The 22906-nt window shown below is 35.8% G+C and overlaps 1 protein-coding gene across 1 annotated transcript in view; it reads left to right on the forward strand.

The window, feature by feature from the left end:
- The window catches only part of LOC145682902 (uncharacterized), a 1185542-nt gene that overhangs the window by 561594 nt on the left and 601042 nt on the right, over window positions 1–22906 (forward strand). Inside the window, exon 10 of the mRNA XM_081754263.1 lies at window positions 5361–5384. Coding sequence (XP_081610389.1) covers window positions 5361–5384 — 24 coding nt within the window. The remainder of the gene's footprint in view (window positions 1–5360; window positions 5385–22906) is intronic.

Raw genomic sequence — 22906 nt, forward strand, 5'->3', positions numbered from 1 at the left:
TTCTTTCAAGTGTAGAAAGGGTTGTCGCTGAAATTTTCATATTTTTTTCTACTTTTTATTAATGCCGTATATCTGGTAAACAGTGCAGGCACAAATTCTGCTTTGTGCTGCACAAATACAAGCATCCGGAGATAATTCCATCGCAAGCATTAATTTTTCTTTCAAGTGTAGAAAGGTTGGTCGCTGAAATTTCAATACTTGTTTCTAGTTTTTATTAATGCCGTGCATCTGGTTAACAGTGTGAGCACAAATTCTGCTTTGTGCAGCAGAAATACAAGCATCGAGAGACAATTCCATCGCAAGCATTAATTTCTTCTTTCAAGTGTAGAAATGGTGATCGGTGAAATTTAATACTTGTTTATCTAGCTTTTATTATAGCCGTATACCTGTTTAACAGTGAGAGCACAAATTCTGCTTTGTGCTGCAGAAATACAAGCATCGAGAGACAATTCCATCGCTAGCATTAATTTTTTCTTTCAAGTGAAGAAAGGGTTGTGGCTGAAATTTTAATATTTGTTTCTAATTTTTATTAATGCCGTACATCTGGTTAACAGTGCAAGCACAAATTCTGCTATGTGCTGCACAAATACAAGCATCGTGAGACAATTCCATCGCAAGCATTAATATCTTCTTTCAGGTGGAGAAAGAGTGGTCGCTGAAATTTTAATACTTGTTTCTACTTTTTATTAATGCCATATTTCTGGTTAACTGTGCGAGCACAAATTCTGCTTTGTGCTGCACAAATACAAGCATCGAGAGGCAATTCCATTGCAGGCATTAATTTCATCTTTGAAGTGTAGAAAGGGTGGTCTCTGAAATTTTTATATTTGTTGATCCTTTTTATTAATGCCGTATATCTGATTAACAATGGGAGCACAAATTCTGCTTTGTGGTGCAAAAATACAAGCAACGAGAGACAATTCTGTCGCAAGCATTAATTTTTTCTTTCAAGTGTAGAAAGGGTGGTCGCTGAAATTTTAATATTTTTTTCTATTTTTTATTAATGCCGTATATATGGTTAACAGTGCGAGCACAAATTCTGCTTTGTGCTGCACAAATACAAGCATCGAGAGAAAACTCCATCGGAAGCATTATTTTTTTCTTTCAAGTGTTGAAAGAGTGGTGGCTTAAATTTTAATGTCTTTCTGCTTTTATTAATGCCGAATTTATGGTTAACTGTGCGAGTACAAATTCTGCTTTGTGCTGCAAAAATACAAGCATCGACAGGCAAATCCAACGCAAGCATTAATTTCTTCTTTCAAGTGAAGAATGGGTGGTTGCTGAAATTTTCATATTTCCTTCTACTTTTTATTAATGCCGTATATCTGGTTAACAGTGCAAGCACAAATTCTGCTTTGTGGTGCACAAATACAAGCATCGACAGACAATTCCATCGGAAGCATTAATTTTTTTTCAAGTGTAGGGAGGGTGGTCGCTAAAATTTATTATTTGTTTCTAGGTTTTATTAATGCCGAATTTCTGGTTAACTGTGCGAGCACAAATTCTGCTTTGTGCTGCAAAAATACAAGCATCGACAGACAATTCCATCGCAGGCATTAATTTCTTTTTTCAAGTTTAGAAACGGTGGTCGCTGAAATTTTCATATTTCCTTCTACTTTTTATTAATGCCGTATATCTGGTTAACAGTGCAAGCACAAATTCTACTTTGTGGTGCAAAAATACTAGCATCGAGAGACAATTCCACCGCAAGCTATAATTTTTTCTTTCAAGTGTAGAAAGGGTGGTCGCTGAAATTTTAATATTTGTTTGTAGTTTTTATTAATGCCGTATATCTGGTTGACAGTGGGAGCACAAATTCTGCTTTGTGCGGCACAAATACAAGCATCGACAGACAATTCCATCGCAGGCATTAATTTCTTTTTTCAAGTTTAGAAACGGTGGTCGCTGAAATTTTTGTATGTCTTCCTACTTTTATTAATGCCGTAGTTCTGGTTAACAGTGCGAGCACAATTTCTGCTTTGTGCTGCACAAATATAAGCATAGAGGGACAATTCCATCGCAAGCTTTAGTTTCTTCTTTCAAGTGTAAAAAGGGTGGTCGCTGAAATTTTAATGTCTTTCTACTCTTATTAATGCCGAATTTCTGGTTAACTGTGCGAGTACAAAATTGCTTTGTACTCACAAGTACAAGCATCGACAGACAATTCCATCGCAAGCATTAATTTCTTCTTTCAAGTGTAGAAAGGATGGTCGCTGAAATTTAATATTTGTTTTTTTTAGCTTTTATTAATGCCGTATATCTGGTTAACAGTGGGAGCACAATTTCTGCTTTACGCTGCAGATATACAAGCATCGACAGACAATTCCATCGCAAGCATTAATTTCTTCTTTGAAGTGTAGAAAGGGTGGTCGCTGAAATTTTCGTATTTGTTTCTACTTTTTAATAATGCCGTATATCTGGTTAACTGCGAGCACAAATTCTGCTTTGTGCTGCACAAATACAAGCATCGAGAGACAATTACATCGCAATCATTAATTTCTTCTTTCAAGTGTAGAATGGGTGGTCGCTGAAAGTTTAGTATTTTCCTTTCTAGCTGGACGTCGTCTTGGTGACCAACTTGTTTTTTTCTTCATTCTGTAATTATTGCAGCGAAAGTTCTAATAACTGCATCATAAATCAGCACAAATTGAGCACAAAATAATTTATTAATATCTCTGTGTAGGAGTCGTTTTTACAATGTGGTTGGTAACTTGACATCAAATTGGCGACCAACTATCTTTTTCACTTAGTTCCGTAACTATTGTAGCACAAATTCTGATAACTGCAGCATAAATTAGCACAAGTTGAGCACAAAAAAATTTGTTAATCCTAGGGTGGTCGCTACAAGTGGTGTCGCCAACTTGACGTAAGTCGTTCAAGGTTTTGCAAATTGTACTGCTCTTCACTACAACTTGTAGTTCTAAATCTTTAGTGTTATTTTTGCCTGTACCTCAAAATGGTTTATTTTGAACTCTCATTATTTTCCCACTCTCCGATTCAATTTTGACATTGAATTATTCCCAAAAGTTCCTTTTTTTATTTTTATATGCATAACCAGAGTTAAAAATACACATAAATTCGCATGAATAAGCACATAAACTAATAATGGGCATGTAAAGAGTACACATTACGGGGCCAATCTTGCCCAAATGTCATCCCCTCTTTCTTGAAAATTATCAGGGTTTAAACAAATCTTTTTTTCTCAAAGAAATATAAAAAATTTAACAATGATACAAGAGTATGTCCTTCAATAGTATATTAGTCTGTTTATTCGTGTGTTGTTGCTAAGTATTAATGGAAGTAAGTTGATAGCGTATTAACGTTTTAAAATGATCTCTACCTTTTGGATTTTGAACTTACAGCTTTTTCTGTTTTATTAGTATATGCTATCTTGTTTGGCAGTATTCTTGCCGTTTAGTACTTCATTTTGAACATGACAACAAAAATATTAAGTTCGATGGTACAGTTAGTGTTTCTTGTTTTGGCGTATCGTACGCATATAATATTGCCCTTCCGCAAACGTAGTAGCTAGCACGTAACTCTTTGGTCACATATTCTCATGACAACAGTAATAAAATCTCAACTATTAGGGTGGATCATATTCCACGTTAAACTATAGTTCTGCGTCTCCTACAGCGTCAGTGCTCAACAGAAGAGCTAAACCTCATCGAAGAAACAAACAAACAGACATAACCCTACTTTAGTCTCGCAATTCCATTTCAAATTAAATGAAATCATACAATTTATCCTTCCAAGATTATTAATTTTAGGTTAATGGAGCAGTGATTAAGGCTAATGAATAACGATGGAAGAATTAGTTGAATGAGAATGTAGGAAAAACTGGGATCCCTCAAAGAAAACCCATGGAAACAATATTTTGGGCATTAAACTAACTTGGTCGGGGATAGAAATTAACCAGTTTTTAAATCAGTTGTTCTAATTGCATTGATCACATTTACTCACTGAACTCGCATTATACACATTTTACACACAATATGCTTCTTTCTTTATCAGTGTCTTCGTTGCTAGTTAAAGTTACTCGTTTTGCAAATGCCAGTCGGTTTGGGTTCTCACTTGTACGTATAACGTCAAGGGCGACATATTGCATTCTGGTGCCTCTGCGAATATAGCTTTATGGACGACGCTGATTTTGAAAGCGTATCAGGAAACCAGCTTCATTACTAAAGTAGATATAAGAGTATGTTCGGTTTTCCTATGGTCCAGTTCGCATACATCTTTTGTAGGGTACACAAACAGGCATGAGTATGTGCGAGTGTTTTTGCATACCAAATACTCTTTTGTGAATTAATGCATCACTAAATATCAATCCAAAGTGCTCACAAGTTGAACTTATTTAACCATCCAGCAATAATTGACACTTAACAATAATAATGTTATAATTATCAAGGGTTTTATTTGACCTATTTTTAGATTGTAGTAAGAATGACTTGAGTATACGTTATATATAATTAACTTTTATAGGGAAAGATTATATTATTCAGTAATTTAAATTGTAACTACAACAGACTTCAATTAAACCTTACTTGTCCTTTCTTATTTTAGTAAATTCGTTTTTATACTACAAGGAACGCGATGATTGTAGCATAATTGAAATTTCTTTGTGACAGAGCACGACAAAATACCTCCAGTGTTTTGTTATTTTTTGTTTCTTGATATGCTGTTTTCATCAAATTTATCGTATTATTGCATCCGATTTGGTGAGTCTGACGTTAATGCATTTTAGTACTTCAAGTACACTGTCTAGACTAAGGAAATACTAAAAATATTAAATCGTAAACATAGATATTCTTTCTTATGCATAAATTACTTACCCTTATTTAGGAAATTATTTTTCATCTTGCTACAAACTAATTTCAGTTAAATACCCTACCTATTCTCCTATTAAATTAAAAATTGGATAATGCATTCAAGAACCTCAACTATTACAAAAAAATGATTGAGGATGATCTGTATGATTGAAATAATATTTTTCATTATAGACATGTTGAAGATGCTTATATCATGGCCCAAATTTGTACATCAGAAATTATGGCAGAGGAAAAAATCTAGTAAATATTATTACGATACATATAACAAATTTATGCTACATTATTTTGTTTAGATTCATAACTCTATAGAATAATTGAATTGCCATAACACTTTTAAGATGATTGCCTGCGACAATGCAAATCCTTTGCAATAAGGGAAATATAAATGTAAATCCTTTGCTTACACTTCATCTTAAGCTGTGGGAAACATGCATGACTGTAATTGCACCCAATATTTAAACTAAGTATCTCTCATCACATCACTATAACAAAACATATATATATATAGTCTCGCTTTACATATAATTTCAGATGGACCACCACCAAAAATACCAGGTGAGTACATTCTTATTATATTTATTCCTTTAGTTGTAAATTCTGGTTCTTTACATCATAATAGTTTTAGACAGGATGCAAGTTAGGATTGCATTCCTGTAATACAGTCTGTCAAGTACAGTCTGTCAGGAAAGTAAATGTACACCTGTTTTTCCAGTATGGCATTTCTGCGCTCCATCCATGGAGAGTATGAGAATTAAATCAATCAAATGTTTAACGAGGAGCAAGAAGAAAATTCTAATCTGAATAAGACATTGCAGAGGGGGACAAACTGTGAATACGAATAGTGCATTGTGTAAATATTAGACGACACCGAAAGAAAAGGCCAGAAACAGCTGCTAAACGGAGAAAAAATAGAAAAAATTGTCGAAGTGGCAACATAATATAAAAATACAAAAAATACGCCGACACCTAAACATTCACCAAGCTATGATGTTGCTGTAGTGGTTAAGATGCTGGTTTACAAATGCAAACGACGTCACTTCGAATCCACTGCAAGATTTTTAAAAAAAAAAATTTTGATAATAATGCACAAATCACATGAGAGATGGTAAAAGAGTTGGTATTTAGTATTTCGTAGCAATTGTTATTGGTAATGTTTAGTACTGATAATACTTTTTGTCTTTGCGTATTGCGTTTATTTTTTTCTTCATTTCGAAAGAGTTGAATATCCGAACAAATGTCACCAAGTTCCACTTATTTTACGAATTTAATTAACAATGCCACGAATGATGTAAGCGCCATTTGCAACTAGTAGAAAATAAAAATTGAACGTTTCTACGTTGCTGGAAACAGTGAAAAATAGAATTGGAGGGTTTCGAACCCATACTCATGGTTATTAAAAATTGACTTATTACATGCCTTAAACCTTTCGACCACGTTTCTACGGTCAGTACTGGAAGGCTTGTGTTTAGGTTAGGCTGGTCAATACGTTTTGCAAAGAGACCCGGTTTACCTCTGATGCAGCACAGGTGCGACAAGAGACAAGGGTGCAAGGCAACTTCTCTCTCTCTCTCTGTCTATCTATCTGTATATATATATATATATATATATATATATATATATTTATAGGCGCAATTTATTTCCCCAGGAACTTTTAAAGAGTTTGAACGACCGCCATTTTAAATATTTTCATCAGATTATTCTGGCTAACGAACTCATTTAAGATATTTCAATAATTAATGTTTGTGCCAAGTTTTGTCTCAATGCGCTGAAAATTACTTTGGTTATGGCATTCACCAATAGCGATATTATAACGCGTTCGTTCAAACTCTTTAAAAGTTCCTGGGGAAATAAATTTCGCCTATAAATGGGTAAACAAAATGTGTGAGTGACTTTTCCTCTTTTCCTTAAATATTTGTGTGCAGGGACTTATTCACTTTTATTGAAATATTGGACCCGATTAACCATCTAAAGAAGGTTCACGCCCTTTCGCTACCGCCAGGCTTTTGTTTTTACAAAGAGGATATTTTCCTATCGGAACAAGACGATTGTTAGTGATGATATGAAATTACACATTGAAAGTGAAGTAACTTGTGAAACGTGTTATATGAAAGAAGAATATAATAAATGTGCTTTCCCATAACACAGAGAATTGCAAATCATGTATTTCATGTACGGGAGAGTGAATGGCAAGGAGTGTTATTTGATTTGCTTTTTAGTAACACATTGCACTGCAAATAGTGGTAGGCAACATTAGTGGTAAGTGAAATAATAATAATAATAATAATAATAATAATAATAATAATAATAATAATAATAATAATGATAACAATAATAATAATAATATGTGTTTTTTGTGGAAACGCATTATCTTCCTAAATTTTTCACAAAACGTAATGATTGAAACGTCATATCTCTCTTACGAACAAAATATTAACAATTTATATCGAGAGAACGGGAAACGGTAGGGTGGTGGGAGCAACGTTGGGCAGTATACACTCATAGTACGCAGAAAAATAAGCGATTTCAATGCAAAAAGAACGAAGAGGCATTGTCATGGGGCCAGGCAAAGCCCTCTTTAGGCAAAATGTCGATAACTTATATCGAGAGAACATGAGGTAATATCGGATGGGATCAAGGTTGGACACAGTGGAACTATTAGGCACATCGAAAAAAATATGGAGGGGCGCCAGCCAGCCTTATTTCCACATGGCAATATAAAATTACTTATATTGTGCGAAATATACACACGAGTTAGCTAGTAATATTTCATATTATTATTATTATTATTATTATTATTATTATTATTATTATTATTATCAATAGAATCTTTTCATTACGTGTGCATGTTTCACAAGAATCCAAAGAAAAGATCCATCATTCGTAGAAAGAATAAGAATAGACAATTACTTTAACTGTGTAGGACGACGAAAAATACGAATAGAGTGACTGCCTGTAGCGTAAAGAAACAATACTTTCTTTCAAATGGATAAAAGATGAAGCCAAGATAGATTCAAACTCGCATGGGCGGCGCGAAAAAACAGCGCTTTGCCCACTACAGAAAAAGAGCATTGCTTGCACAAAACGGAAACTATTGGCATCAGAAATATTTATCTACGAGGCATGCGCAGTAGTATAATTTAAAATAGTTACTGTTTATATATAGGGATATAAAAAAACAAGTATGTCGCGATCAACGAGATCGATCAGAGTTAACAGAGGCGGAAGCAGATGTGTAGTAATACAACAACTTGGTTAAATTCATAATTCGTTCTTTATCAGGTAGTAGATCGAATCACAACTTTACGCGAGAGCAGAGAAAGACTTACTAACGCTATCATATAATAAGCTTTAGTAACAAGATGATATAGACACAAATAGATGTAACTGTGAATACTACAACTTGGATTTAATGAAAGCCGTTTAGATATTCAGGGGTTTGCAAGGTTGTATAAGACACAAAAAGATATGACACAATACAGTGCCGCATACCTCAGCTTCCAGTAGCTAGATACATGCAATTTCTGGTTGGATACTGAAACTCGTGTCGCATTTTGAAACATGACGCATTGCAGGATACAAAATGCTTTGCAATTCTTCTTTGTGTGTAGACAGCTATTAGTTTAATGTTCTGAAAGTTATGTGTAAACCAGGTATGTTCAATTCCGGAATTTTTACTTTCCGGACACCGGAAAGATAAACCAGACAAATACCGATTTTGGAATAATTCCGGAATTCAGAAAACTCCGTAATTTAGAAATTTTTGATTTCGTTAACATTCCGGAATTCCAATTTTTTTCCGAAATCCCTGGTATTTCCCATTTCCGGAATTTTCTATATTTCGGATCTTTCTGAGTTCCGGATTTTTCTGAGTTCCGGGTTTTTTCTGAATTCCAGAATTTTACAAAATTTCATAATTTTCCCAAATCCGGAAAGTGAAAATTCCGATTCCGGAAAATGATTTTCTTTTGGTTAATATGTACCGTGGCGGAGATAGTCTTTGACAAGGAATGGCAACTGTTTTGAAAGAAATGAAAACTTTGAGGGTTAAATATGTCATATCTGCAGTTTCTTGTGGAGAAAAGACAAACTTGTGAACCAAAGTTTTAAGAACAACTCAAGTATTAATGTAAAGTTTGTCGAAGATTATTCACTTATATCATCATAAATGCGAAAGACGTTTTGAATCGAAGAAATATAACATACAACTTTGCAGGCTGAGGCAAAGGAACCTAATGTAACGAAACTAATGACTAATCGTTTACCGAGTAGCGATCGCGGTTTAGTAGTCAGGGTGCTTGTTAGTGTCGACATGACATATTTTTTCCTTTTTTTTTACTTTAGGATTTTTTATGGTGATTGATCTCGATAATATATGTTTCATTTTATTCAGATATTTGAATACTCGGATGTTTCAATACCTGAACTGTCAAATCTTCAGGAGTGATAATAGTAATAATAATAAACTAATAATAATTATTATTATCTCATAGAAGATTAAAAGCTAAAAGCTAGTTATCGCTCAGGTCATAACATTTCAAGCAAAAATGTGACATGTGCGAATAATATTTCGGTTTTGTTTAACGGTGCCCACGATAAGAGGAATTTCTCCTCTTGATTCCAAATCAAACAAAATAACACCAGAAAAAACATTTTACATTCGAGGCGGGACAAAGCTAACACACATTATCGTCTCGCTTCGGAGATGAGAATCGAGACGAGACGAAATGTATCGTAAACATGTCTCGTCTTGTCTCGATTCTTGAAATAGTTTACGTCCATTTTTTAAGTAACAATTGCTCTGAAGATTGAATCTCATAGGTTATTTCGTTACTTTGTATTTCAGACTTCATTGAATTATGGTCTGTGTAGGTATGTTTGAAGCAAAGCTTTTATATTTACCACTGAATATTCTAAAAATTAGTTTACTATATGTTTTATTGTTAAGTGATATTCAGTTACTTTTATTGGCGTTATTTTCCTTAAAACATACAGCAGAATACTATCTACATGAAATTTTTGTGGAAAGCTTTTGTTTAAAATGTGGGTAGTTGCAGAAGTGTGTCTTGAAGGTACGGAACCCTTTCCCCGAAATCTCTATTTTTAAATATGTTTGCCAAAAATTTTAAGGTTTTGATATTGTTTTTATTATTATTATTATTATTATTATTATTATTATTATTATTATTATTATTATTATTATTATTATTTTATTACTTATTACTAATGTTGCCTACTACTATTTGCAATGCAGTGTGTTATTAAAAAGCAAATCAAATAACACTCCTCGTCATTCTCGCTCGCGAAATCGAAATACATGATTTACAGTTGTCTGCGTTAGACGAAAGCACATTTATTATATTATTCTTTCAAATAACACGTTTCACAAGTTACTTCACTTTCAATGTGTAACTTCATATCATCAATAATAATCAACCTGTTCCGATAGGAAATTATCCCCCCTTGCAAAGGGAAAAGCCTGACCGTAGCAAAAGGGCATGAACCTTCTTTAGATGATTAAATCGGGTCCAATATTTCAATATAAGAGGATAAGTCCCTGCACAAAAATATTTAAGTAAAAGAGGAAAAGTCACTGACACATTTTGATTACCCATTTATGAACGAAAATTATTTCCTTTTGAACTTTTAAAGAGTTTAAAAGGCCGCCATTTTCAACATTTTCATCTGATTATTTTGGCTAACGAACTCATTCAAAACTTTTCAATAATTAATGTTTGTGCCAAGTCTGGTCTCAATCCGCTGAAAATTATGGTGGTTATGGCATTCACAAATGGCGTTATATATATATACAGATAGATAGATAGACACCTGTGCTGCGTCAGAGCTAAACAGGGCCTCTTTGCAAAACGTATTGACCAGCTTAACCTAAATACAAGCTTCTTGGTACTCACCGTAGAAACGTGGTCGGGAGGTTTAAGGCATGTAGTGATTGTATTTTTAATAACCATGAGTATGGGTTCAAGACCCTCCAATTTCATGTTTTTTTTTACTTTTTGCAGTTACGTCGTAACGTTCAATTTTTATTCTTTACTAATTGTAAATAGCGTTTACAATCAAAATAAGAGGGATTTTGTTTGCATTTATTCGGATATTCTTCCCTTTCGAAATGACGACAAGAACAAAAGCAATACGCAAAGACAGAAATTATTATCATTACTAAACATTCACAACAATAATTGCTTCGAAATAGTAAATACGATCTCTTTTTCAATCTCTTATGAGATATATGTATTATTAATAAAAATCTTTAAAAATGTTCTTGCAGGAGATTCGAACTTCCGTTCTTTGCATTTGTAAGCCAGCACCTTAACCACTACACCAAGATCAGAGCTTTGTGAATATTTTGTTGTAGCCGTATTTGTTCTATTTGTGTTCTACGTTCCCACTTTGACAATTTTTACTATTTTTTCTCCGTTTAGCAACTGTTTCTGGCTTTCTCTTTCGGTGTCGTCCTTTATTTACATTATGCACTATTCGTATTCACAGTTTGTGCCCCTCTGCAAAGTCTTATTCATATTAGACTTTTCTTGTTGGCCTTCAGTAAATATTTGATTGATTTAATTCTCATAGTCTCCATGGATGGAGCGCAGGAATGCCAGGCTCAAAAAACAGGTGTATATTTATTTCCTGACAGACAATACATGGGATGGATAATATGTAATGGCAACCCTGCCTGCACGTACCATCTAAGTGGCAGAGAAACGCGAGGTAGCAGCTTCTGCGAAGGAAATGTCCGTTGAGTAACTGAGACTAGCTGAAATGCTGTAGGGTGAGTCAGTCAAACTGTGAATACTCGCTATTACTGAAGTATTTTACAACACCATCTAAGTCCCGCAGTTCAAAGAAAGTGTCCTGATCTTTCTATATGGACCTCCAACATCTTTATGACAACGAACGCTGTCTCACAGCCAATGGTGTGATGAATCTTTTACGTGACTGGCATTGGAAGATTGTAGAACATCCACCGTATTCGCCGAATATATGTCATTACGATAACGAAGCTTTTGCCAAGATGAAGGAACCGCTTCGTGAACAACAATACAACACCAGATTATCAATTCGCAATGCCATAGGGCGTTCACTGCGAGACGTTACCAGAGAAGAAAGTGCTGACGGAGTACGGTGTCTTCCATTACGTGTGGCAGATTGTTGTGGACATTGGGAGTGAGTACATTGAAGGCATGTAGCATGTAATTTCAACTTAATACAGCTATTTGTGAATTATAATAGTCGTGCCATTACTTCGTATGCATCCCTTTGTATGTAAGTCAACTTAAAGTGTTTTAAAACATTTACGTATGGAATGAAGCAAAGGTCAATGTTAGCTTTAAACAGGAGTGCATGTCGTACATGGGTGTAATATTTGCCTTATTTTAAAGAGTATGATCTTCAAAATTTAATTAAGAGTTAAACAAATATTGAAATATACTTCCCTTTAAGCCTCACGCTCCAAAAAAATTGGAAATATCCACAGCCTATATCTAAAATGTAACTTTTCCGTAGGAGTTTCTAATTTTCTGCATACTTCGTATATCTGCTATAACATCTATGTCATAAAAACGCAGGGAAAACGTTATATTTTCTTAAAACTCTGCCTTACTGCTTTTAGTAGGATATTCGTACTATGTTTTTATTTTATTTTCATTTATTTACTTAATTTTGCTTTTATAAAGTAGGGGAAGAGTTTTTTTCGAACTGCAAGAGAAGATTCATTTTTTTCTTTCCTTCAAGTTATATTTTTAAAAAGTTTCCGTCTCAGTCTGTACAAAAATATAAGTTGTTGGAGAACAACTGTTGAAAACTTCCTTCCCAAAGATAATCATATATTATAAAATAACATCCCAAGGATTTATCTTACGTTCTAATGATAACATTTACGGTAAATTTCAAGATTTGCAGCACAAAGAGAGACATAAATTCATTCACTGCAAGTTTCTTTATTCGAAACTTAAAGGTTCTTTCCTGAAAAAAATAGTGAAATCGGCCTTAATGCAATTTAAGTCGTTACTGATCCAAAACATTACCCTTGAACCTAATACTACCTCAAAAAATTGATCCCCTGCTCCAACCCTTTACCGAATTATTGTGTCATACATACTCGAAAGTTTCACAGATTGTCGATACTATGTAGGTGTAAATATGCATTTTATAAAAATATCAGTGGGCATTTTCTTTGAATCTTTGTGAGTTTAAAATTTCCAAAACAATCATAGAAAAAATTGGTAGGATAAGTCGCTGATTATGTTTCTGTTAAAAATTTTGTAATGCTCTCAGGATTTACATATATTTAGTGATGGCAACATTTTCAAAGTTAGAAACAAAGCTTAAACAAACGTGTTATTTACATAGTTTTCACCATGTTAGGGCCGTTAAGGTCACAGTTCAAACATACTTTTCCGGAGGTCAATATTTTCATTTCTTTTGTGTCCCTTCAGCTTCTATCATTCTTAGGTTGCTTTGATTCTGACCATTCGGAACAGAACAATAAATCCTATCACTGCCGCATGGCGCATCCTCAGGTTGTGGATCGAGCAGAAGGCCTCTAGATGTAGAGCTTAGCTACGAATATACTCAATCAGCAGTCGCGGACAGAGGACTAGGAGTGGAACTCCAGCTAGGGGGTTTGGGAAAGGCTAACAACCTCCTCTTGTAAAAAAAAAAAAAAAAAACACTTACTCAGAAACATTCACAAAAGCCTCGGACAAGGACTGTTAACTTGGCACGACCTCAGCAAAAGAAAATGGACATGAGATTTGGAACATGGAATATTAGATGTCTTTATAGGGCAGACGCGATAAAATCCGTAACGAGTGAGTTAAAGAAATACATGATGGATCTAGTAGGAGTTCAGGAATTTAGGTGAAATGAAATGAATTTTTGAATTCTGGAAATGTTACGTTATTTTACGCGGAAGAAAATAAAAACCACCAATTAGGAACAGGGCTTTTCGTTCACAAACGAATATTAACAGCAATTAAGCAGAAGGGTCGGTAGTGTGATATTATTGTTTTAAATGTACATGCACTAACAGAAGATAAGGATGACGATATAAAAAACAGTTTTTACTAAGAAGTGGAACGGATATTTGACCAACTCCCGCAATATCATATGAAAATTCTATTAGGAAACTTCAATGCGAAGGTAGGACGAGAGGATATTTTCAAACCAGTTATAGGGAACAAAAGTCTTCATAAGGAAAGTAATGACAACGGTGTTAGACTCGTGAACATTGCAACATCCAAAAAGCTAATCGCGAAGAGTACACAATTTCCACATCGCGACTTTCATAAATACACGTAGCCTTACCAGACGGAAAACCACATAATCAAATTGATCACGTTTTAGTAGTTAGAAGAAGGCAATCTAGCATAATTGATCTCCGGCCGTTTAGAGGAGCTGATTGTTTCACTGACGACTACATGGTAGCAGCGATAATAAGAGAGAGATTATCATTGAATAAAGGGAATATACAATGTCCGGAAACGCAGAGATTTAATTTTAAAAAAATAAAAGAGAGCCAGTTAAGAGAGGAATACCAGATTGAAGTTTTGAATAGATTCTCCGCTTTAGGAGATTCGGAGAGCACTAGTGTTGAGGGTAATTGGATTGAAATTAGAGATTTAGTAGTGTTTGCTTCACTGGCTTCAAACTGTTTTTTTCATAATTGATGTTTTAAAAATACGCAATAGAGACAGCGGAAAATTTTTTTATGGTGTCGGATAACAAAAGATGTGTTGTGTTCCGAAAATTCTGTGTATTATATTTACCATTTTCCTTCCTATGTTTTTATTCAGTGATGTACGCAGTATTCCGTTTCTTCACTAAAAATATGTATTATCATTCAGGAAAGTAAATGTACACCTATTTTTCGATTCTGGCTTTCCTGCGCTCCATCCGTGGAGAGTATGAGAATTAAATCAATCAAATGTTTACTGACGGGTAAGAAGAAAAGTCTAATCTGAATAAGACATTGCAGAAGGGCACAAGCTGTGAATACGAATAGTGCATAGTGTAGATAAAGGACGACACTGAAAGAGAAAGCCAAAAAAAGCTGCTAAACGGAGAAAATAGAGTAAATATTGTCGAAGTGGGAACAGAAAACACAAATACAAAAAATACGCCGACAACTAAATGTTTACCACGCTATGATCGTGGTGCAGTGGTTAAGGTGCTGGCTTACAAGTGCAAAGGATGCCAGTTCGAATCGCCGCCAAGGACATTTTTAAAAAATTTTGTTAATAATACATACAGCTCGTGAGATATGGTAAAGAGGTCGTATTTAGTCTTTCGTAGGAATTATTTTTGGTAATGTTTAGTACTGATAATACTTTTTGTCTTTGCGTATTGTTTTTATTCTTGTCTTCATTTCGTAAGAGAAGAATATCCGAACAAATGTCACCAAAATTCTTGTTATTTTCAATGTAAACGCCATTTGGATTTAGTAAAGAATAAAAATTGAACGTTCCGACGTAGCTGCAAAAAGTAAAAAAAAAAAAAAAAACAACATGGAAGTAGAAAGGTTCGAACCAATAATGATGGTTATTAAAAATACAATCTCTACATGCCTTACAGCTCTCGACCACGTTTCTATGTTAGCAAATAAGAGGCTTGCGTTTTGGTTAGGCTGGTCAATACGTTTTGCAAAGAGGCACGGTTTAGCTCTGACGCAGCACACGTGCGAGAAAGGAGCAAAACACTTTCTCTCTCCCTCTGTGTATCTATCTATCTATCTATCTATCTATTTATCTACCTATCTATCTACGCTATTTTAAAATGCCAAAACCACCCTAATTTTCAGCTGATTGACACAAAACTTGGCACAAACGTTAACTGCTGAAATATCTTGATGAGTTCGTTAACCAGAATAATCAGACGAAAATGTACAAAATGGTGGACCTTCAAAATCTTAAAAAGTTCCAAGGGAATCAAATTTCGCCCATAAATAAGTATTCAGAAAGTTTGAGTAACTTTTCCTCTTTTACTGAAATATTTGTGTGCAGGGACTTATCCTCTTTTATTGAAATATTGGACCCGATTAATCGCCTAAAGAAGGTTCACGCCCTTTCGCTGCGGTCAGGCTTTTTTGCAGGAGGGGGAATATTTTCCTATCGAAACAAGATGATTGTTAGTGATGATATGAAATTACACATTGAAAGTGAAGTAACTTGTGAAATGTGTTATTTGAAAGAATAATATAATAAATGTGCTTTCCGCAAACACAGAGAACTGTAAATCATGTATTTCGAGTTCGGAAGTGTGAATGGCGAGGAGTGTTATTTGATTTGCTTTTTAGTAACACATTGCATTGCAAAAGGTAGACAACTTTAGTGGTAACTAAAGCAATACTACTACTACTACTGCTACTACTACTACTACTACTACTAATAATAATAATAATAATAATAATAGCAGGTGTTTTTTGTGGCAAGACAATATCTTCCTCAATTCTTCTTCAAACGCAATGATTGTAACTCCATATCTCACTTACAAACAAAATATCAGCAATTTATATCGAGAGAGCGGGGAGTTGTCGAGTGATGGGAGCAACGTTGGACAGTATTCACTCATTGTACTCAGTAAAATAAGCGATTTCAATGTAAAATGAACAAAGAGTCATTGTCATGGGGAGTCATGGGGCCACGGCAGAGACCTCTTTAAGCAAAATGTCTAAAGAGAACTTATATTGAGAGAACAGGAGATAATAGTGAGATGGGACCAACGTTGGACACCGTGGACCCATAAGAGGCATCGAAAAAATTAGCGGGGGGGGGAGGCGTAGGCAGCCTTACTTATTTCTACATAATAATATAAAATGACATTGTCGAAATACATGCAGGAGTTATCTAGTAATATTTCATATTATTATTATCAACATCGTCTATTCATTACGTGTGCATGTGCGACATGAAATCAAAGAGAAGATCCATCATTCGTAGAAAGAATAAGAATAGCCAGTTACTTTAACTGTGAAGGACAGAGAAAAATACGAAAAGAGTGACTACCTGTAGCGAAAAGAAACAAAACTTTCTCTCAAATGGTTAAAAAATGAAGCCGAGATTGATTCGAACTCACGTGGACGGCGCGAATAGTCAGTGCTTTGTCCACTTTTTTTAACTGACTCACCGAACGTGTTTCTGTAACTTACTTATTGCTAATGTTACTTGTTTCACTCGTTTAACTTGCTTTTTCTAATAACTTTTAACGACAGGGACACGAACACAGAAACAAGTAACAGTTAAAAATAATAAATGCTCTCCCGCCGGGAATCAAACCCCGGACACAATACACCATAGCCGCACGTGCTGGCCACTTTTTTTATTTGCCATTTGCAGAAGAGTTACATGAAGCTAAAACAGCTTGGGACAGATATTCAGTACATAGTATACGTAAATAAAATGAAAAATATTTTTGAGCTACATTTACAGAAAATTGTTTACAAGCACTTTTAAGAAACATCACATATGCATATTCATTTCCATACGGATATGTGTACATAAGATAAAAAATCGTTTGACCAATTAACCATGTGACGCTATTGGTTTTCGTGATTGGAAAAAACTTATAGTCTGGGAACAAAGCATAATTATGATCAAATTTATGTGCAGGTTCTCGGCAAACCACACTTAACAGGCGTTGTAATTTAGCCCAGATAGAAAAAGAGTGTCAGTCTGTGTTCTAGCGTGTCTTCCTGATTACAGTGTTGACACATATCCGTAGGGAGTACACTAATACGTTTTAACTTAACATGAGTAGGTACGAGCTCATTTTCTATTGTATACCAGACTCTCACGACCGCTGATGTCAACGTGATGTTATGAATATTGAACCATATTCTGGACCAATTTTTGTGGGAAATTTCATTTGGATACGCGGAACGATATTATTGCAAAGAGGTGCATGGAAGTGTGTGGATAGAAAGCGGATATGGAAGTAGTTGGTAGGATCAGAGATAGGATCATGGTAGGACTAACCATGCACGCAGTGTTGAATATACACCGGGGCCTATATTAGTGACATCATATTAGGAGAATTAGGTGCAGGGAGGGAAGAGATCCAACAAGAAATCCATAGGTGGGTGATTTGGTCAGTAACTTGAAATTGTTTATAATTATTAGCTAGAAAGAATGCATTACATTGAGCTCTGACTGATATTAGGTTCAAGCTCCCACGGTCAAGGGGTAGGGTAACAGTGTCACTCTTGACACGAAAATAATGCCTTGCCCACAGAAACCAACCAATTAGGGAATTTATTTTACAAACATACAAATCACTATTGGGATATATATGAGCGGAGTACCACAATTTAGCACATAAATAACTATTGATGTACCAATTACGTTGGATTAAGTTTAAGTTGCGCAATTTGTGATTTAGACTGAGCATTCGTAATTTTTGAAGGAGAGGATCCCAAATATATTCATACTGTAAACTGTCCGAATTAGAAAACGTTATGCCCAAGATTTTCACTTTCGTAACCAGTTCTATGTTGGCAAATGGTAGGGGTATGCCGTCCATAGTACAAGAATGAAAGGGGAACACTTTCGTCTTTTGTAAATTAAGCAATTCGCCACTAAGAGCACTAAATTGTTGTAATTGGTCAATAATATAGTGAAATTGTTGTCGAGTGGTACAGCTAAGGCTAACATCGTCTGCGAAGGCAGTAACCGATATATTTTGCAGGTCATTCAGATCAGGTTGTATAATGCAGCTAACTTATATAATAAAGGTTCAAGTGCGAGGCCAAACAAAAACATGGAAATCGGGCAACCCTCACGAACTCCTTTCTGTAATGGAATGGGAGCAGTAGAAAAACCATTTATTTGAAGCTTAGTCGTGGCTGTGCTATAAATGTGAGTGAGAAACTTAAGGAAAACTTCCGGATAATTATACGCTCGTAGCACAACAAACAGAAAGGCATGAGATAATCGATCAAATGCATTTTGAAAATCAAGGGATATCAGGCAAGCCGGTTTTCTATTAAACGTAAAATAACCTACATCCCGAATCTTGGTCAGCGCATAATAAACATTCTTATGTGGATTAAGAGGAGCCTGAAATGAACTCATTTTGTCTTGAAATATTGATTTGAGGCGTCGCACTAGAACTTTACTAAACAATTTGAGATCGGTGTTGAGGAAGGTGATTGGCCTATATTGTGTGACAGTGTTGGCATCAGAAGACTTAGGAATAAAGATCACATGACCATCATTTTGAAGCAAGTGTGGTGTAGCATAGAGTTTATTATACAATATTACCATATCCACGCCTATGATATCCCAATACTGTTGATAGAGTGCATACGGCAAACCGTCACTCCCGGGACATGAGGTAGGATTGCATTGCTTGAGCGTGTGAAGTGTTTCCGCTTCTGTTAGTGGTGCAGTTAATGTCTGATTATCAGCCGCTGATAATTGTGGGAGCAACAAATTTAAATAATTGTGATACCCTTGGCGAGGGTCCGTAGTGGCAGCATATAACGTTGTATAATGGTCAAAGAAAACTTTTTGAATGCTAGGGAGGGCCGTAAGTTTGGTATTATTATGATTCAGTGTGTCAATCACCTTCCCAACATGACGTTTATTTTTCCCCATATAGTGATAAAATGTAATGTGTTCATCGGGCAGACAGTCTCCGTCTGGCAGGGTATGAACATATTTGCGTACATCATTAGAATGAAGTTGTTTTATCCATGCCTTCGTTTTGTGAATTGCAATCATATTTTGCGGAGGGCTGGGCCGGATCCAAAGTTCATGCAGCGCTCTGTAAAGATACTCTAGGGTGTCACGCTGGTCTCGTTTGTTTTCAGCTCCTTGCTATTTGAAAAAAAACTTCTTATTTTAGGCTTCACATATTTGACCCACCAGTCATTTAGTGTCAGGTAGTAGTGACGTTGGCGGAGCCAGTACGTCCATTAAGTTCTAAACAAACATTTCGTGTCGGGTCAGTAAGTAACTGAGTATTCAATTTCCAAGCTGTTTTTCGATACGTTGTAGAAACACCTAGCGGCAATTTACATGTCCAGATTACTGCGGCATGATCACTGAACGGAACTAATTTCAAATGAATATCAGTGATGGAGGATACTAGATTAGTTGTGGCCAAAACTCGGTCCAATCGACTGCTCATACTAGAATTTTTAAAAGTGAATTGGAGATCTCGCCGGTGGTGGACCCAGACGTCCTTGAAAGGTATTGATGAAACTAGCTGCTGTAGGGCAGGTGATGGAATAAACTTTCCCGTGGTATGAATTGCTCTAGAGACAGCATTAAAATCGCCTGCAAGTATTATGTTATTCGAAACATTCGGAAATAATGGTAAGATTTCAGTAGAGTAAAACTGTTTCCGTGCTATTCGATTATTAGTGCCAGAATACAAATAAATATTAATGATCGTAATATTGTCACAAGTAATGCAAATACCCCTGCCAGACGGCAAATGAATAACATTTGAGACCTCTATACCTCGTTTACTTAATATAGCTGTACCCCGGTGCGCTGGTCCTATATTGACATATGCAATATATTGGGGTAAAAAGTCAAATTCTGCAAACCCCACTTCTTGTAATAAAATAGTCAGTCGATGTTTGGTTGATAAAGCTTCGTAAAAGATTGCGATTAGCATCACTTTGAATTCCATTCAAATTTAAGGTAATATATGATCGAACATTTGGCTTACGAACGTCTTGCATCGACCCGGATATAGCGCACAGGAACAGCAGAAACAAAAAGAAACGAAAAGACCTCTCTGGTACGTTTCTTAACAGACGGTACAATTGTAAACAACCTATATAACAGCATATAATAGAAGACAATGTAAACAAAGCTTTCGTATCCCAGGTACTATTACGAAAATCTTACTTTAGAGTCAAAATTACTACCAGACCGTGAAACTATCAACCTTGAAAAAAAAAGAGAGAGAGAAGAGCTGTGCGGTGTGTTGTTGGTCTCGTGTCTGAAACGTGTAAGATCGCAGAACGATATAAACAATTGGAACATGGTTTGTTTACGAATTCACTGGCTAACATTGTTTTCGCCATTTGCTGGATTGAGGGAAGACACTGCACTAGAAGGCCACACGGATAAAGCACTTGTTACGTCATTCCGTTCAGTAGATACTTTTGTTTTCCTTTTCTTTGACACGTTTTCACTTTGCACTGGCTGTAACGGAGGCTCTAATACAACAGGGGGAGTCACATGCGCTTCTTGGTTAATAGACACTTCAGGCTGTTTACAGTCGGGCGAGAGGTCAGATGACAGGGTCGTTGCAGTAGTGGGAATCATCTTGGAGGTAGCATGAGGGGCACTGCCCTCTTTACTCTGCTTCTCGGATACAGCTGACTGAAGAGATTCACTTTTGAGGGGCAACTGGGTAAAATTCCTCTCATCCTGTAAATTAGGAGCCGAAGGGGAGGGGGTGCTTTCTAGGACCATTGGTTGGACAGTATAAACCGTTGGCAACTGTAAATCGGGTGAAGAAGGGCAATAACTAGGAGTTGTTGGCATCTTACCACTGAAAAGTTCAGTCATCTTAAATGCAGTGGGAGCTGAAGTTGATATCACCTGGGGTTTAGCTTTCCGTGGACAGGCACTTGCGACGTGCACGAACCACAATTTTAGAGGGAATATGTTTCCCTAAAATCATTTGAACGAGTCTATTGCCATTATAAACTGGAAATGGTAACGTACTGGACCACATTTCCTCCGTGACATGTATCACTTTCCCATAGGGGCGAAACACTGCACTAAGTTCATCATTAGTGATTTCCATTGGGAGATCCAATACGCGTACACGGGTAAATTGTATACTTGCACTGGGCAACTGTACTTGACTTATTGTGCCATTTTCATGCTCAAAATTCATGGTTTCCGGGTGCTGACTAAGAAAGGTGTCCACGTGATCTTGTCATTTAAACTTCATGTACAAAGTAAAATCCTCATTATAAAGTTGAATCGCTGCAACATCCTGAATATTTAGTTGCAATTCGTTAGTTAACCAAGCCTGTATCTTGGCTACACTGCCTGATAGTACGCGTCATCTTGTCAAATGCAATTCGAACTGTATTTTTACGTAAAGCATTCATTGTAAGTGGTACAAGACTATCGTAGAGTAACACAACAATTAAGATTCACTAAACAAAACTATGCAGAAATCCGCGTTAGGTACACTGACAGACACACTACTGAAATTGTATCAAACACAAAGGCCGTCAAGGCGAACGTATAACCTAGTTACAGCGGAGCTCACACACTAGGTGCACTACACCACGTCTCACAACGAACTGCCACAAGACCAGCGGGGAGGGCACCTAACCCCCTGTGTCGTTAGGAATTACGATCACTGTATTAACAGCTATCATTTCTTTGGGTTATATACTACGATCACATGCTCCTTCTTTGCTGGAACAGTTAAACCTACATTCTGTGTAATACATGAGGTATTTAGACCTACATGCTCTTCATATAATGCAATAAAAGAGCCATAAGAAAAGGAATCAGAAAAAGAGCATTGCTTGCACAAAACGGAAACTATTGGCATCAGAAATATTTATCTACGAGGCATGCGCAGTAGTATAATTTAAAATAGTTACTGTTTATATATAGGGGTATAGGAAACAAATATATCGCGATCAACGAGATCGACCAGAGTTAACAGAGGCGGAAGCAGATGTGTAGTAATACAACAAATTGGTTAAATTCATAATTCGTTCTGTATCATGTAGTAGATCGTATCACAACTTTACGCGAGAGCGGAGAAAGACTTACTAACACTATCATATAATAAGCTATCATATAGACACAATAGACACAAATGGATGAAACTGTGAACACTACAACTTGGATTTAACGAAAGCCGTTTAGATATTCAGTGATTTGCAGGGTTGTATAAGACATAAAAAGATATGGCAAATACAATTCTTCATACCTCAGTTTCCAGTAGCTAGATACGTTCAATTTCTGGTTAGCTACTGTAACTCCTGTCGCATTTTAATACATGACGTATTGAAGGATACAAAATGCTATGCATTACTTCTTTGTTTGTAGGCAGCTACTACCTTAGTG

The sequence above is a fragment of the Thermobia domestica genome, chromosome 4 (assembly GCF_964235325.1).
Source record: "Thermobia domestica chromosome 4, izTheDome1.hap1.1, whole genome shotgun sequence".
Lineage (NCBI taxonomy): Eukaryota > Metazoa > Arthropoda > Insecta > Zygentoma > Lepismatidae > Thermobia > Thermobia domestica.